General features: G+C 33.7%; 1 protein-coding gene across 5 annotated transcripts in view; it reads right to left on the bottom strand.

The window, feature by feature from the left end:
- The window catches only part of Pcca (propionyl-CoA carboxylase subunit alpha), a 402,547-nt gene that overhangs the window by 260,130 nt on the left and 126,142 nt on the right, over positions 1–16,275 (bottom strand). For all 5 annotated transcript variants that reach the window (XM_023560628.2, XM_023560629.2, XM_003477596.5 and 2 more), the window contains exon 8: positions 13,002–13,038. In XM_023560628.2, the coding sequence (XP_023416396.1) occupies positions 13,002–13,038 (37 nt within the window). The remainder of the gene's footprint in view (positions 1–13,001; positions 13,039–16,275) is intronic.

The following is a 16,275-nucleotide window of genomic DNA, read 5'->3' as shown; positions in this document are numbered from 1 at the left end:
AACATACTTATCCCACCATTTTCTCTGCTTTCTGAAGTAGTTCTAAAAGTCCTCCTCTATGAGTGTCTTTACAAGATGTGATCAAAAATACAGTGAATGCTACAAGTGAGTGTCCTCCTACAGAAAAAGCAGGCTAATAAAAACATTACAAGGTACCCATATCCACCTTATTTATAGGATCTGGCAACATACAACTTCTGGCTCTTTCCCAAAATCAAAATGGCTATAAAAGATAAATGTTTTGAATTAATTTTGGACACTGATATAGCCACAACAGTACAACTAAAGTTAATGAATACCAATTAACCTATCTTTCAAATAAAGTCAACTTCATTATCCTTCAAATAAAGTAGTTAAATTCAAACACACAACATAAATACAATGTCTAAGAGTTCAATCAAAAATTAAGAAAAAAGGGGCTGGGGTTTTAGCTCAGCGGCATAAGCACCTGCCTTTCAAGCAGGCAGTCGTGAGTTCAATCCCGGTACCGATAAAAAGGAAAAAGACAAAAAAAAAAAAAAAATTAAGAAATATATCAATCAGAAGAAAAATAGTCAACAGTAACTCAGAAATAAAGAGCCTTAAAACAGCTGTCGCCAACACTACAGGTTAAGTATTCTTTACCCAAAATTATCAGGGCCAGAAGTATTTCATATTTCATAGTTTTCCAGATTTTGGAATATTTCCATAAATTTTACTGATTGAGAATCAATAACCCAAAAATCTAAAGTCCAAAATGCTCCATAATCTCAAATTTTTAGAGCATGGGCAAATCCAAAACTTTTTGAGCTGTTCACACTCGATTTTACAACATTTCAGATTTTTTGACTAATGATATTATAACTACCACAAATTACAGCTACTACAAGTATAGGAGGAATTAAAGGTTAAAGAAATAAACATCATGAGGAGAGAAGAAGAAAAATGTCAAATCAAATGATTGAAAGGGGGGGATTCCAACAATGTATTAGAATTATATACCATAACTGACTGTGATTTAGTCTGGGTATGCAAGTCTGATTCACATTCAAAATTCAATTAATGTAACCCATCACAATGACATGCTAAAGAAGAATCTTATGTTCACACCAATAGATGCATAAAAGCATTTGATGAAATTCAATACTCACTGAATTTAGCAAACTAGGAACGGAGGTAAATTCCCTGCTCTTGATGAAGAATATCTAGCAAAATCTATAGCTAATACCATATTTAATAGTGCGAATTTGGAGGCTTTCTCCTAAGATGAAGAACAAGGCACGCATACGCCTCCAACTATCACTTCTGTTCTATATACTGCTACAGTATGTCAAGAAAATAAAGAAAAAATCAATAAGCAAATCAAATTATAGCAGTCTATCCCAAAAAGTCATAATGCAAATTTGAAAAAACTTAGAAATGCACAATCATAAAGAAAAAATCATAAAAAATAAAAAAGAATTATCTGCCCATACCCCTAGTTCAGAAATCTGCCCCATCTTCTGGAAGTATTGGCAACTGACAAATGACTTGAGCTCAGCTTTTTAAGGTCTTGTCCCATCCCAGGGAGAGGCCATACCCAGTATTAATTAATCAGGTATACAAAAAGTGATTGAAAAATAATGATTAAATATTTCTGCCTCTTCTCCAAAGTCAAAATGATCATGAAAGATAAATATTTTGAATCAGCTTAGGACATTGAGGCAGCCAGGATAGTACAACTAAAGACATTAATAACAAGACTTCCAGAACTGTTTCAGAAAGTGGCAAGAACGATGCTGAGACAAGTATGCTGGGGAGGGGAGCATTATGATCAGCTGATAGTGTTCTCTGTAGGATTGAGGTCTCTGTTGACAAAGAGTCTCATCCCAATTCATCTCTTCCCTCAATCCAGTTTCCCTCACTCCCCAAAAATGTTAGGAGGCATTTCCCCAATAAGTTTCCAGAGACAGTCTGTCTTCAAAGCACTGTAAAACTGTAACGGAGAAGCACAATGAAAACACTACTATAATGATGTAAGCAAGAGATGGCATTAGCTTAAACAAAGATAGTATCAGTAAAAATGGAGATAAGTGGGTGAATTTAAGAAATATTTAGGGGGGCTGGGGATTTAGCTCAGCGGTGTAAGCACCTGCCTTGCAAGCAGGCGGTTATGAGTTCGATTCTCGGTACCAATGGGAAAAAAAAAAAAAAGAAGTATTTAGGAAATGATCCTGAATGATCTACAAAACCACATAATGAGATACAATGAACTGCAAATGATGAAAGCAAGCCTGAAACCTTTCTACTTCCTGTCTGAGTAGTTATACTGTAGATGATAAATTCTCCATCATTTTAGGTTTCATAGAAAAATCTCCTCTTACCCTATGACCTAACCAGTAGGAAGAGGAAATGTATCATAAATATTTTGTTATTTAACATCACAAGGAAAGAGCAATAAAAGTGGGGTACACTTGAGCACTGATAAACTAATGAGAATTGCACAGAATCAAGAAAGAACTAGCACATTACTTGAATTGTTCAAAAAATCTAATTCAAAATCTACTGGGAAATTTGGATGCAATGTGCCATGTGGCCACAATGAAAAATGCCTACTGTGGGTATAAACAAGGAGTTTAAATTCAAACAAATTATAGAGATATAAATTCAATCATGAATGCATTTATTTGTTTTATATTATTTAATTGTAATTTTCCACTGATCTTATTGTTGTCTTAGTTTCAAATTAGGTATACTTAGTTTAGTTATATATAATTTAAAGTGAAACATTTAGTTTAGCACAGTTCAGGCTGAAGTGATACACATTTGTATCAGTATGACTTGGGATCTGTAAATTACCTAACAAACAGTAAACATGTATATGTTGCAGTTCAACTGTGAATTAACTACATTTCTACTGTTACTCTCTCCCAAAAAAGGTAATTCTCAGTGAGTTTTTCCCACTGGCCAATGAAAAGCTGTGAACTGAGCACAGAGTATTTTCTCTTGCTTCACTTGGCCTTATACCTATATAAATACATAACTAACTATATATTTAGAGTTGTATTTATTAAATATATATTTGATCAATAAAGTACAAATTTATAAACATGTTCTATTAATATATTACATATGATTTAAATAACATCAGCTGTAATATTTAATATATTTAATGATTTAATTTATATTTAACATTTATAACAGTAAATGTAATATATTAAATATATTTAATTTAATAGGATAAGTCAATATAATAAACATAAAGAAATCATAAATATGTATTATAAGCTAAAATATACCAAAGCCCAACATCACTGATTTGGTAGAAGTAACTACATAGAATAACTGACTTTGTTGGTCTATTGCCCTCTGCTCAGGTAAATAACAACCACCCAACTCTGTTCCATGGATCAGAAATCAGTGTACAGACAGAACTGAAGCCATTCACAGACAGTTTCCAAACAAATCAGTGTTTATTTACATTGCAATGTGTTTCCATACTATGCCTGAATGTTACAATTTTTTCCATCAAGTAATAGAAAAAAGACAAAAAGCAAGAATGAACAATAAAACAAGAGAAAAGGGGCCAGAGATATAGCTCAGTGGCACAGTGCCTGCCTGGCAAGAGCAAGGTCCTGAGTTCAATTCCCAGTACCCAAAACAGAAAACAAAAGAAAGACAGACAGAGAAGACAAAAGAACATGAAGGACTGAAAAAGAGAAGCAGTGAAGCAAATATAACAGTAAAGCACAGGATAAGATCATATAAAATTATGCTTAAACCCAAATGTATATGTTGGAAAAGAAAATTGTAAGTTCCTATATGTCTGGCTTACTCTCTCATTGCCAAGACACCAAAGTTAAAAGAGAAAAGGTTTACTTTAAGAGATTTCAGTCCACAGTCAGCTGGTTCCAAGGCAGGGTGGCATAGCAGAGGGGCTTGGCAGAGGATAAACAGTCCATGCAGGGCAAGTAGGAGGCAGAGAAGCCACAAACAGCAAGCAGCAAGCCTCCCTTTCCCTTTTATCCCATCCAGGCTACAAGCCTATTGGCTGATGCCACCCATACCCATGGTGAGCCTTCCCATTATCCACATCCAAAACTATGCTACACCAATCAGTGGGCTAATTTTGTTACCATATAGCCTTAATGTATATTTATGTACCCTACATGTAGCCACCTCCCAAAACTCTCAGTTATGAGGGCATGAGGCTTTGGGGAACATTTAGAGACAAGCCATAACACCATATAATGGTGAAAAAGAAAAAGTAAAGACTACAAGGTATAAGTTTCCATCTCCCAGAGATACCATTCTACATGCAAATGACCACCACATTACTTTAATATAAACATTCCACACTTTTATGTTTTGGTGCAATAGATTAAACCTGGAACCTCACACATGCTAAATATCTATTACTGAACTACACTTCCATCCCCACACATCATTCTGTAATGAGTTTCAGAAAGAATATTTTACACAAAAATCTTCAGTTACAATCAGCCTCATGTATGAACAACAATATACAGAAAGAATATTTTAATACAATTTTCAACATAACTTTCATTTAGACATTTTTTAATAAATGTTTTTGGATATTAAGTCTATCTTCTACTGAGGACCAGACTGGAAAATAAATGAAAAGGATATACATTTGTTAAGAAGGTATAAATTATAATTGTTTTCCAAAAGTTTCTTCAATATAACTTTAACCACAGAACTGTAAACAACATGAATATATTTCTAAGCATAGAATGGTGAAAATAAAGATTTCAGGATTCACCAAGTATTTTTATCCCTCTTAAATGTGAAAAATTTGTTCCTCTATATAAACGGATAAACTTTTAAAATTTCATACTACATCAATAGGAAGATGGAAAGAATAAGCAAAGAAAAATATCCAAGATAGAGAAGAAAGGTCTACTATAATCCCTAACACACTAATCAGTAACAGGCAGAGACAGTCACAAGACTTAACACAAAGAATGATCACAAATGCAAATTTAGTTTGGTCAAATGGCAATTTAGCAAGACTGTCTCAGATTTTAAAAAGGACTAAGGATATAGCTCATTGTGAAGGCCCTGGGTTCAGTTTCCAGCAATTAAGGGAGCAAAAAAGACATGTAGAACTCATCTATTACAAAGAATCCCACACTATTTTAAAAGAATAGCCATCCATTCAGACAAATTGCTCAAATTTGGTTATTGCTTTCCTTTCAATAATTTTTTTAAATTGGTACCAGGAACTGAACTCAGGACCTTTAGCTTGCCAGGCAGATGCTGTGCCACTGCGCTATATCCCCCATTCAACAATTACTTTTAATTGAATCACCATTATCCTTTTATTAATAGTTACATGAGGAAAATGTACCTTCTACTCTTACTGGTTCCAATGGTCAATACGCATCAACAATGTCTAGTTGCTTTGGTCAAGTGCTCTAGTCTCTTAACAAGTTTTTGTCTGCATGGTCTGTCTTTATTTACAGGGTAGTAGGAAAGTCTCCAGCTGCTGGTATAGAACTATGTCTCTCTTCCTTCATTTCTGCCAGTATCTGCTTTTATTTGGGGGGGGGGAATATATATTTTGGGGTGTATACATTTATAATTGCTAACCAATATATAAACCTCATTTGCCTCTTATAATAGTTTCTGAGCCAGCTTCATAACACAAGTGTGTAACCCTAGCACTTAGGTGGCTGAGATAGGTAGAATGCTCAAATTCCAGACCAGCCTGGGCTACAGAGTGAGTTCAAAGCCAGCCTAAATTACAAAGTGACACTCTATATTTGATAGAGAGAGAGAGAGAGAGAGAGAGAGAGAGAGAGAGAGAGAGAGAGAGAGAGAAAGAAAGAAAGAAAGAAAGAAAGAGAAAGATTCCACACTCAAAGTCTATTTTGTCTGATATTTCTACAGCCATCCCAGATCTCTTTTTGGATACTGTTCTATTGAGCTATCTTTTTTCCAACTTCTAAAAGTCTCTAAAACCGAAATGAGTTTCTTGTATATAACACATAGATGGATTATGTTTTTTAAATATATTCTGCATGTATAAGATATTCCCATACACTAGGATGGCAATAATTAAAAAATAACAAAGCCTGGCATAGTACCACATGCCTATAATCCAAGCACTTGGGAAGCTGAGGCAAGGGGACTGCTGTGAGTTCAAGCCCTGCATAGATACATAGTGAGTTTAAGACCAGCCTGAACTGTAGAGTAAGACCTTTTCTCAAAAGAACCCCCCTCCCAAAAAGAACAAGTACTGGCAAGAAACTGAAAAACTCTTATGTTCCTGCTAGAAATCTAAAATGATATAGTGATCATGGAAAGGAATTTAATAGTTCCTCAAAAAAGTTATCACATAGCCTACCAATTCCACTCCTACTTTATGTAAGTCAAAATAACTGAGAACAGACATGTAAGCAAAAATTCACACATTATAGGTACACTATTTGCAATAGTCAAAGGGAGAAACAATCTAAACATTCACCAACACATGGCACATGAACACAACACAATATTATTCAGCCATAAAAAGGAATTAAATTTTGATATATGAACTCTAAAAACTCTTAAGTAAACTAAACAAATACAAAGTTTATATACTATTGTATTATTCCATTATATGAAATATCTATAATTGATTCATAAAGACAGAAAGTAAATTAGTGGCTGCTAGAGACCAGGAAGAGAATAAGGACTAAATATTCATGCATATCAAATTCCTTTGGGGAGTAATGAAGATTTTCTGAAGTTAAGAGAGTCATGACACAGTGAGTTTAAGGCCAGCCTGAATTACAGAGCAAGACCCTGCTTTAAAAAAAATAGTTTCACACTCAAAATCTATTTTGTCTGATATTACTACCTTGTGAATAAATTTAAAAACAATGAATGGTACACTTTAAAAGGCTAATTTTACAGTATTTAAATTTTATCTCAATTTTTAAAAAATCTAATCATTAATATAAAAACTCAGAATAGGGTACCTCCAGGACTAAAGGTGAGAATGGATGGAATATGAAAGAGCCCTCCGAAGTGACAGTAACGCCCAGCATCTTAGTGGAGTTTGGGGATACATGGAAATAACAAAATCAGCAAATATAGGCTGGTTTTATTCACATTACTACATGCAAATTTTGTACTAAAATAAAACTGTACTTAAATACTTAATTTAATTAATGACACATGTTGGAGTATCTCCTCCTTCCCTCTGTAACAGAGATGGAAGCCAGGGCCTTGTGTATACCCCGTTGAAGTGGAACTGTATCTGCATTTAGTGGAACATCTATCAGAATGTGTAGGGCTGGGGATTTAGTTCAGTGGCATAAACACCTGCCTGGCAAGTGCAAGGTCATGAGTTCAATCCCGGTATCAAAAAAAAAGAATGTGCAATTTACTTTAAAAATACAACAAAATAAGACAATTTAACATGGGGCCTGGGGATTTAGCTCAGCGGCATAAGCACCTGCCTTGCAAGCAGGCGGTCGTGAGTTTGATCCCTGGTACCGATAAAAAAAAAAAAAAAGTTAAAAAGACAATTTAACACATGCATAGCTAAGTGATAACTTTAGCAAGGGTTAATAATGGCATCTTGATGCTGAATGCATATAAACCATAAAGTTCTTTCAAAATGCTGTATGACTTCAATTTTTCAAAATAAATTTGGGTGGAGGATCAATGAACAAGTGAATTATGTTTAGAAAGTTACGGTTACACAATAGAAAGTTATGGTCACACAATAGAAAAACTAGGTAATAACAGTAAAGCATCTTCTCCTGAAGACATAAAACTGGGTAATAGTATCTTCTCCTGAAGACATAACATTTAAGCAAAGATACAAAGACTAAGCAAGAGTCTTCCAGGTCTACTCTGTTCTGACTTCTCCCCAAACTGGCCCCCCAAAAGTCCTAAGGCTCTGAAAGTTGATGTATTCAATTAAACCAATATGACTGAAGTACACAGGCAAGAAAAGGAATAGCATAAAACAAGATCAAAGAGAAAAGCAGACACAAAATTACACCTGAAATGTAGTCAGAACAAGGAACTGTGCTTTATCTAAGTGAAATAGTAAACATTAGAGGGCTTAAAGCAGGGATGGGGCAGGATAGGATAATCTTATCCACTGCCCTTGCTCTTTTACATTTTAAAATTTAAAAACACATGAATAACGACTTTGACCTGTTTTCTAAAGAAAAGTCAAGAGCTATTGTTATAATCTTTGCAAAAGACAATAGTATTCTGGAGGAGAGCAGTGGTCATGGAGATAGTACTGAACCTGGGACAAACACTGAATGGACTGAGGACACCTTCAAATAGATTTACAATAGGACAATGAGGGAAAGAGGCTTCTAGGATAGATGCTAGATTTTGGCTTAAGCAAATGAGGTGACACTTAGATGTGGACACTATAGGAGAAGAGCATTTGTAGGATGGTAAATTTCAGTATTGGAATTTTAAAATTTAAATTGCGCATAATTTGTGATTGTGAAAAAGATAGGCAAATAAACAGAATAATAATGGCCTGGAAGTTGTTAAAAGACAAGCTTAGATTTGCAATATCTTTTCCTGTCAAGAATCAATGTTTATTTGATTATACGAAGGACCTTTGGTCCACAAAATGATCAAACTTAAATGGACATCAAGATTACCCATTACTAAAAAAATAAATAAATAAAAATTACCCATTACTGTTATCTATAATTGGGATTACAGATAAACTGGGAGTTAATAGCCCTATTTCTCTAAACTTAGAGGTCAAAGGAAAAACTTGGAGGAGTGCAAATGAGGCAGACAAGGGAGTCCAAAAAACAAATACATTAAGTAACATATTAAGTCTTAACTATCTCTCACCCCAGTCAATGATCAGACATTGCCTGCTTCTTTAATTCCACATATAAAATGCCTAAGTACCTTGTAGTCTTTTACACCAAACAATGATTCAAATTTTAGCTCTCGTCCTGAAATCTCATTAACCAAATGAAAGATCCACGGTGTTAAGAGCCAAAGAAATCTAAATTTAAAACAGTAGCTCAGTGACCTTGAGCAAATTACTCAACATTTCTAATCCTTAGGTTCCTATAAACGTAAATGAAAATAATTAAAAATTAGAAATAACATCTCCAAAGTGCCTGGCACATGGAAAAAACTGTTCTATAAATATGGGCCATTATTATGTAAAAGATGCCTAAAACATGAATGCTGAAAAAGGTTACCAATTTTAGCAGCAAAGATTTTTGTTTCCAGAAAAGTACAGACTAGAAGTAGGGGAGCACATAACCAGGATCAATTTCATTTTTAACATATAACAGAAAAAATAAAATAAAATAAAAGGAATCTAGGAAAGGGTGATACATGCTTACAAATGGATAGCTTTGAATATTTCATAATTCAGTTGTTTAGAACATGGAACATAGTTTCCCATTAGAATCAACATTAGTTTATTAGATAAACTCAAAATGGCCCGTCATAATCATTCATAGTTAAAGTGTAGTTAAGATATGTTATTTTTGGGGCTGGGGATTTAGCTCAGCGGCATAAGCGCCTGCCTTGGAAGCAGGCAGTCGTGAGTTCGATCCCTGGTACCGATAAAAATGAAAAAGACAAAAAACCCAGATATGCTATTTCCAATAAAAGTAGTAAAAACATTGATAAATGACCAAAAACACAAAACCACAAGACTTTAACAATATGTAATTTAATTTCTTTTAGACACAGGTACTTTAAGTAGGAAAAGGTTTTATGGGAGATTTCTGTGGTGATTCAGATAGGGTTCTCAGGAAAATTCCAAAAGCTTTAAAGAAGCTGATGGCCCCAGTTTTTTACTATGCTTTATTTGACCTCAAGTTTTACAGCTTCTCTTTTTTTCTGTATAAGTAAAATACTAGTACACTTATACTTATTAGTTATGATCGTGATCTCTAATTCACAAGTGAGGAAATGAAGGGGAAAAAGGCAGAAAATTAAATGGAATCAGGAGGACATGCCCAAGTATAAAGAAAAAAAATTTAGACTACACTTATGGGACACCAGCAGAGGAAAAAAAAAAAAAAATCACTGAAAAAGCAGTGAAGTCCAGCATTAAAATATGGAAGAAAGACAGCAAAGTAATGAGAACTGATCAGAGAGAAGCCATTATGAAGAGCTATTTACCTTAAAAATCACAGGTTATAAAAATGGTAAAAGAAAACCATAAAAACAAGCAAAGTGCTTCACAGGCTACCATTTATTCAAAGGAAACATGAGTTGATAATTCATAATTCAAAATGTGGCACAATAATATAATTCTAGAACTTTCTTCTAACCCTTTATTATTACTCTAAAATCCTCCAAGTATTGCTTTTTATTATGATGACAAATAGTACTGTTATGTCCTATTAGGTAGGTGACTAGAATGAGAAGCTTTAAATTTTACGTAATAGAATAAAACTAAACTATTTCAGGAAAGTCTCCTCAAAAACCAGAAGATACGCTACATGCCTCCTAGCAATGAAGAATGCCAAAGATTTCAAACTTTTGACATATTCAGCATGTAGCAAATATGACTGTAAAATACTGAAATTGTTTTTGAAAAGGTTGACAATTCCAAAGAAACGATTAAGAGATATTGCAGAGGAACAAAGTAAGATTTTTTCCTATGGCCTAGTTTTAAACCCAGGGAATTTTTGCAAAGCAATAAAATAATAAGGAACAAGATGGAAATAATTTAGCCAAATCAGACTAGAAACAAGCCAAATAACTTTTTAAATCACTAAAGAACTGTTATTCTAGCCTGTTAAAATTTTCTTTTTTTTAAAGAGAAAAAACAGGGGAAAAAAGGGGTAGAAATAATACAGAATTACAGAAAAATAAAACAGTAAGAAATCACTAGTTGATAAGTTACATATTGTCATCTTAGAAATAGTTGTTCAGGTTACAAAATTAAAGCATACAAAGTGACATTCAAATAGTGACACTGCCAACAGTTCTGCTCAATGATCCAACAAAAACTTAGTAATATGGTTATCAGTCATACACACTTGTTTTTTATCTTAAAGAGGGTAAGATTAAACATATCAAAACAGAACAAAACAGTTCATAAAGAAACAATTTAAAGAAACACGAATTTCAAAGCAAGTCCACTGGAGACTTCATTGTCTATCTTATTGTCTCTAGTTTTCTTCCAAATAGTTGTCCCCATCTTCGCACACAATGAATACATACTGCATATCATAGAACTAATCAAACAATTACAGGATGATGAAGTCTTCAAGACTTGATATTGGGGAAGTCAATAATGACTACCATAATGTCTCTCATTTTCTTCATAGTAGCTGTCCTTATCTTTACGTATGCTGAAATTGAACTTGAGACTAGACTAATATCACTCTGAATAGTGAATAATAGTATTGCTAGATTTTATATCATAGTGTTACAGAATTAGCATTGGGTTTCTTAGTGAATCTTCTTCTTCAGAGTATCTGTTGATTACATCGTACATTATATAATCTGTTCCTGTAAATAGTTTAAAAAATTCTTCCCATGTGTGAATTTCTACATGTATATCTATTCTCTCTGGGGCACTTTTTTTTTTTTTCCTTTTTTATTGGTACCAGGAATTGAACTCACGACCGCCTGCTTAAAAGACAGGTGCTTATGCCGCTGAGCTAAATCCCCAGCCCCCTTATTCTCTCTGTATTATAGGGAAAAACAGATCATAACAAGACAGCAAACAAATTCCTAGAAAAACATGCAATGAAAAAGACACATAAGACCACAATATTAGGTGATCTACCATAGTTACTATGCTTTCTCTTATTATTTTCAATAGACTTGTCCACATCATCAGGCTTAATATAGTTAAGCATAGTATTACATAGCTATTTTTTTTTTTAAACTGGTACCAGGGATCGAACGCATGACCATGTGCTTGCAAGGCAGGCACTTATGCTGCTGAGCTAAATCCCCAGCTACATAGCTATTTTTATAAAAACACAACTTTGAAGACATTGTAGGACTTGAAAGCAGTTAATAATCAAAATCGGTATGGATATCTTTTACATCTTGTCATCTCCAGAGTAGTTGCCTCTACTCTTAGACTTCATACTATCAAGCATACCAAATTCAAATAAAATCAGCCAAACGCCTGTTATAATTTTCAAAGGATGTACTTATTAATGGGGCTGATCACTTTCAGTCCAATATTTCTACATATTACAACTATATAAATTTTGCTAAATCAAATACTCTCGAACTGTAGATGATTTAAATTAGAACTACAAAGCAATGTTCCTGTGGATGCTGAAAAATTTGGACATAGGAATTGTAGGGTGTTTTAAAACGGTTGTGAAACCCTGTAAAAGAACTGCCTAATTTCTCTCATGTGCTACACATTTTTTTCAAATGTATAGAAACACTGCTTCAGTTAATAAAATTGGAATGTTTTTAACAGCTTTGCTAATCCATGGTAACAGTATGCTTTTACACATTTTCTCAACTAGCAGATGCAAAAGATAACAATTGATTTTATGAATATCACAAATCTTTTTATTAAAAAGTGTAAGTCATTAAAATAGTCTCCAATTTACCTTTTACTCCATTCACAACATTCAGTCCTAATTTCCTACATTCTATCTTATATTTCCTAGCAAGATAAAATTTTAAAATTTGATATTTAATATTTTAGGAACAAGCAAAACTTAAAAGAATCTTGTCAAACATGGTATCTTTACTTTAATCATATATGTATTTAACTTTATAAACCTTATATTCAACTGCTTTACATGCAAATTTAAATTAAATCCAACTTCAAGGATTTTTATGACAATTCCTTCTTTTAATTAGCTGGCGAATTCATCTTACAAAAGAGGCTTAATTACTCCTTTAAAGTTCATTTTCATAATAGGATATGAACAATACAACTGATAAATTCTTTGGAGCAACAAGTAATCAGAAACCTAAAACTACTAAAATAATATTTGCTTTATGAGAATTACTTATTACATGTTTACTCAGCTGAATCTGCTGAAAGACACCGAAACCCTAAGAAAGTTAATTTAAGAACTTACCAATTTCCCTCGCAATTCTGACAGCTTCATCTGCATCCTGTAACAGCAGGAAATGAGACTCAACATTAATCCCATGAGGCATTGCACAATGTCTTTAGGGCAGTCATATATTGCACTACTGTCTCCTCTGATTCATTTAATGCTCAATTTTACAACCTTCTAACCCTTTTCATTCAGAGAAATGTAAAATTAATACCATAAGTGGAATGTAAATTCTACCTCATCATTATTATATTAAGAAACTCAAAGGGGTTTGAAATAAACTGGCAGGAAGCACTTCCACAGTTGCCAATGATTTGGTGTAGTTGCTGCGATTTAATGGCAAAATTTGGATGTTTACAATCAATACTGAATTATAAATCAGATCATTAAAGCTTGTCCACAGCTAGCTTGTTTCTAGTATTTATAGATCATGTTTTTCTAGATTCTGTCAGCAGGGGGAGTTGATTCTCTATTGTTTGGGAGGAGCTTGATTAACCTTCCAGAAATAAAAAAGTAAATTTCTAGTATCTGTGGAAACTATCAAATTTAAAAAAATTTTTATGGTAATCTCCATTACCCTTTTGGTCTTACCTTTTATTTCTTCCTCTTTTTCAGGTACATAGTTCATCTTATACATAAATGAAAACCTTAAATTTAAATGAAGGGGGTAGGCCTGCAAAACTCCAAGCGGGAAAATACAATGCCTTCCCAAACAGTTTGGTACAAAGGAAAAGTTTACTGATATAAGGATTAGTTACTGCTAACTATCAACTAAGGTCACTTGTACCTCTAAGTAGCTGAAAAGGCAAGAAATTCCCTTGAATCTAAGTCATTCATTGATTATTAACTCTTACTTAACACTGAGCAAAGAATACTCCCGACACATTTCCCTTACAATAATGAAGACAATGCTGAGCTCCAAGCTCCTCTTTTTTTTTCCCCCTGTTGTAGTGGGGATTGAACTCAAGACCTTGTGCTTGCCAGGCAGGCATTTATGCTTATGCGGCTGAGCTAAATCGCCCTACCCTCCAAGCTCTTTTTCAATTCTTTTTTAAACTGAATGACAGAAAACAAACTATCAATAGTGTTTTTGAAAAGACCTACGAAGTATGCCTAGACTTAAAAAAATTTCAAAATATTGAAGTGAAGCTTGTTATCTTTAAATTTCTAAGATAATACCTTTAAAATGTACAATAACCGTGTGATAATCTTCCCCTAAATCAAAGATATGGGATGTTTATAACTGGTTCATTTATGTCTAATAAAAAAACTCTTCCTTAAAAGTCTTCAGTGTCCCCCCCCAAAAAGTCTTCAGTACCTAATAACATCCCCTGAATAAGGAGGCTGGCAGGGGAAGTTGTCAGAAAAATTTAATTTCCTTTCATTAGTCAGTCCGCTCCACAAACAGGTGCTTGTTAAGTTCAAAGCACTCCTGAAAGCAACATCAGTTTTAAGTCTTCTTTACTTCAACCAGTCACATCTGCTAATGAGATTTTCCAAATAACAATTGTTTTCAAGTCTGAGATAAATCTATATTCCCCACCCAAACAGCACCCCCAAAATCAAGGTTTACTGCTTTATTACACCTTGCTGTTTTCATTGACCCTACATTCTCCAAATTTTAGCTTAAAAAGATAAAAATCCATGAAAAGGGTCATTTAAGAATGTTAGTGATTTCCACACACTGACTTGGAAGGTTCTTTGTTCCAGCCAGTGACAGTTATTGGAGAATACTTGCCTTTAATAGCCTCTCTGTCAGGAAGTGTTAAACCTGCCAAATGAGAACAATTAGGGCCTCGAACAAAATGCGGGAAGAGTGATGGCTGATGAAGACTGGATTATAATAAGCCTAGAAGGAAACTTTTAACATTTCTTTCTAATGTGTGTTAGTGTATTTGTCAAAGATAACTTCAGAGAAATTAAACTGCTACCCAAAGGAATAGTTTCCAGAGGAAAATAAAAGGCAAGTTTTAAAGAATAACTCACAGAATTCATTGGATAGATCTTGCCATTTACTTACATATACATACTATAGATATATTACACACGTATAAAGAAAACTGTATTTACACAAAGTACAACTTCTAAAAATTCTTAACTGCCATAAATCTAGTATTTCTGTAAAATATCTGCCACAAAACAATCTTATCTTTTAACTAATCAGTGTACTTAAGTTCTCTTATTATGAAAATCAAATTCTATAAAATAAACTTTCACGTAAAACCAAAAGCCCTTAAAAATTAACTTTCATTTGTCACTCATTTATCCTCCACAAAACTTTAACGAAGACCTATTATATACTAAGCATTAGAAATTCTATTATTAGCTTCACAAATAAGTTACTACACTCAGCTGCAATATGACCTTTCTGCACATTTATTTTATTACTGGGCTACATAAAATTACTTTTGAAAAGTTAAAAACACCCACGTAGCTCCAAAGTCAATGCTACTGATAAATGATACTGTAAAGCTTCGAGGTGAAATTATAAGCAAAAAATTTACAATAATAAAATATTCAAAGAATAGAAAAAAGGCCAATAATCATCTAGAAAAATGGGCAAATGGTTAAGTTCAAATAAAAAGAAATCCAAAAAGATAGCATATCAAATATGTTCAAAATTAGTCATATTTACAGAACTGCAGATTAAGACAATAAGAGTTTATCTTCACCTTTTGATTATGGTCAAGAGTGGTAACTTCGGGGCTGGGGATTTAGCTCAGCGGCATAGGCATAAGCACCTGTCTTGCAAGCAGGCGGTCATGAGTTCGATCCCCGGTACCAATACAAATGAAAAAGACAAAAAAAAAAAGAGTGGTAACTTCACAGTAAATAAGCACTTCTAACACTTTATCATAGAAAATGGTACAATAGTTTCAAAAACAGTCTGAGTATGTGAGTCTCTTGATGCAGCAGCTTCACACTTAGAAAGTTACCCTACAGCTATTCACATGCACATGCATAAAGGGACATATAAGGAAATCTGTTATTCCTGGTATGTTGGAAACAAATTAATAGGCCTTCCCTTCAATAGTGAACTAGTATCACAAACAGTACAGATTAAAATCGAACATTGAATGGCCTTGGAAAATATAAGGATGATCCTGCCTGCCTACCTGCCTGTATGTTAGTAATACACAACTGGTAAAGTTGCTTCATTTTGGGAAATTGGTATATATATTTAATATGCTTTGATCATTTTCAATCCCATTATTCCTCTCTCCTTTTCCTCCTCATTCCCTGATCATTTTCCCCATCTCTATACATCTACTTTGCAGTTTCCTATCATCTT

The sequence above is a fragment of the Cavia porcellus genome, unplaced genomic scaffold (genome assembly GCF_034190915.1).
Source record: "Cavia porcellus strain 051 isolate PalLab524CR breed Dunkin Hartley unplaced genomic scaffold, mCavPor4.1 scaffold_4, whole genome shotgun sequence".
NCBI classification, from domain to species: Eukaryota; Metazoa; Chordata; class Mammalia; order Rodentia; family Caviidae; genus Cavia; species Cavia porcellus.
This window is presented reverse-complemented; position numbering and strand designations above follow the sequence as displayed.